A 2,193-nucleotide genomic window follows, 5' to 3' on the forward strand; every position below is an offset into this window, starting at 1 on the left:
GCGCCGCCGTGGCCGCGCCCGCCGCCGCGGCCGCCCCCTTGGCGTCCGCGTCGTCGGCTGCGGCCAGCAGCAGCTGCGCCACAAGTGCGGTGGCGCCCTCCGGCAGCGGCGCGGTGGGTGAGTACACTGCCAGCGCCTTGGGGGCCCAGTCCCTGTAGTGATCCGCCAGGTAGGCCGCCACCTCCCCTGCGTCGCCCTCGACAAAGCCGCCCGAGCCCTTGCCCTGGCGCGGCAGCGGTGCGCCATGGCAGCAACGAGAGGGCGGTGCGGATGTGTGCGGGGGCACCATGTCTGGAGGCGTGGCAGCTCCTGTCCTGCCCCTCAACGCGCACCATGCCCACCCGCCTGGGTCCTCGCGCAGCCGTTGGTCCACCAACCTGTCTCACTGTTCACTCACAGTCGAGCGCTCTTCCGCGCTTCCACCCATGCCTCGTCAGTCGACGACCAAGCCCCCCTGACGTCCCTTGGCCCCTCAAATGCGTGTAATGTCCCATCCCATGATTCCCTGCCCCCCGTGCGGCATTCAGGCCAGCGCCCCTCACTCCCCCCCCTCTCATCCCTCACCCCCCCACCTGGTCCAGTGTGTATTCGTGCAGCTCCTCCAGGTGGCGGCTGGGGTGCTTGGCCTTCCAGCTCTTGCTGTACACGTCTGGCGGTGTATTCAGGGTTGCAGGGGGGGTGTTAGGGGCGGGGGTGGAGGGGCCTCGCGCGAGTGCTGACTGTGCTGTACGTGGGCGGCGGGGTGGGGCTGGCAGGTGACGAGGATTCCGGGGATTTGGGATGGCAAAGGCAGAGAGGCGGATGCACGCCACCAGGACGTTGGCACGGCAGCATTGAAGGGCCCGCGCGGTGTACAGCTCAAGTGACGCGGGACATATCCACTGTGCACGTTACTCACCCAATTGACACAGTGCCTCGTGTGTGCTGCATGATCGCAGATGCACACGCATACCACCCCGACCCCTGACATACATGCCCAATCCTACGTAGGCCGTCCCAAGTAGCCGCCTCCCCCATGCACACGCAAACGTGCACTCAACTGCACACACGGCCACGCACCCACACCCACATTCACCCCCACACCTACACCCACGGCCCGCCTTGCACACCGCGCACCCACCCGCCACCATCATGGCCAGCAGCCTCACGCGGTCGCGGCCCGCCAGGCCGGCCAGCAGCTCGCCCTTGGTCAGGGGGTGCCGCAGCGACAGAGGCACGTCCGTGCCGACCTGCGGGGCGCAGGCAGCGTCGGTGTCGCGGCCACGTCAGCCTCTTGTGGGCCTAACGGGGTCGGCAGTCCGTCTGCATGCTTGTCTCTGGGTCCCAGTTGTGTGCGTGGCTCCCCTATGGTTGCTGTTCTGCCTGAATCTCGCCACCAGACTGCCTGCTATCACCGCCAGGCTGGGGGCCGCGGACCCACCAGCACGCCCAGCAGCGCCTTGTCAGCCTGCGCGCGGTCATTGGCACCCTGCGCGCGTGCGCGATGACGCGCGCTGTCCGAGTACAGCCCGGCCCCCTCCGCGGCCCCCAGCAGCGCCAGCAGCAGCCGCAGCAGGCGCGTCCCCAGGGCGCGCAGGGACTCGAGCTGTGGGGATAGGTGCAGGGGGTTGCAACAAGGGTTGGGCAGGGAGCAGTGCGGTGTTGAGGTTTTGTGGCGGTCTGGTGCGATGACGATGGCCATGCAGAACGGTTTGAGAGAATACACAAATGAAGAAAATGGCAGAATAGGAGCCCCTGAGGCGCAGGTCGCAGCCCCATCAGAGGATGCCCCATAAGCCCCAGCACCCACCCGCAGCGGCACAGGGGTCGGCAGCGGCGCGGCCGCCCCCGGCTTGGGCGGCGCCTGCGGCTGCGCCGCTTGGGGCAGCACGCCGTTGGCCTGCTCTGCGCGGCCGGCGACTGCGAGCTGGGCCAGAGCGCGTATGAGGTGCACCTTGTCCCCCTGGATGCCCACCCAGCTGTTGTCGTCCTGGGCAGGTGTGTGTGTGTGCGCGTGCGTGCGTGCGTGCGTGCGTACGTGTGTGTGTGTGTGTGTGTGTGTGTGTGTGTGTGTGTGTGTGTGTGTGTGTATGTGTATGTGTATGTGTGTGTGCGCGTGTGCACGCGTGGGTGTGTGCGGGTGCGCGCGTGCGAGTGCGTGCACGTGCGTGCGTGCGCGCGCGCGCGTGTGTGTGTGTGTATGTGTGTGTGTGT

The 2,193-nt window shown here is 67.7% G+C and overlaps 1 protein-coding gene across 1 annotated transcript in view; it reads right to left on the reverse strand.

The window, feature by feature from the left end:
- Nucleotides 1–560: 560 nt before the first annotated feature.
- MNEG_0929 (hypothetical protein) overlaps nt 561–2,193 on the reverse strand; it is a gene marked incomplete at both ends in the record, with an annotated part of 4,744 nt that continues 3,111 nt past the window's right edge. The window contains 4 exons of the mRNA XM_014050583.1: nt 561–649; nt 1,121–1,229; nt 1,421–1,585; nt 1,790–1,969. Of these exons, the coding sequence (XP_013906037.1) occupies nt 561–649; nt 1,121–1,229; nt 1,421–1,585; nt 1,790–1,969 (543 nt within the window). The remainder of the gene's footprint in view (nt 650–1,120; nt 1,230–1,420; nt 1,586–1,789; nt 1,970–2,193) is intronic.

This window comes from Monoraphidium neglectum (genome assembly GCF_000611645.1).
Source record: "Monoraphidium neglectum strain SAG 48.87 unplaced genomic scaffold scaffold00085, whole genome shotgun sequence".
Classification (NCBI taxonomy): domain Eukaryota; kingdom Viridiplantae; phylum Chlorophyta; class Chlorophyceae; order Sphaeropleales; family Selenastraceae; genus Monoraphidium; species Monoraphidium neglectum.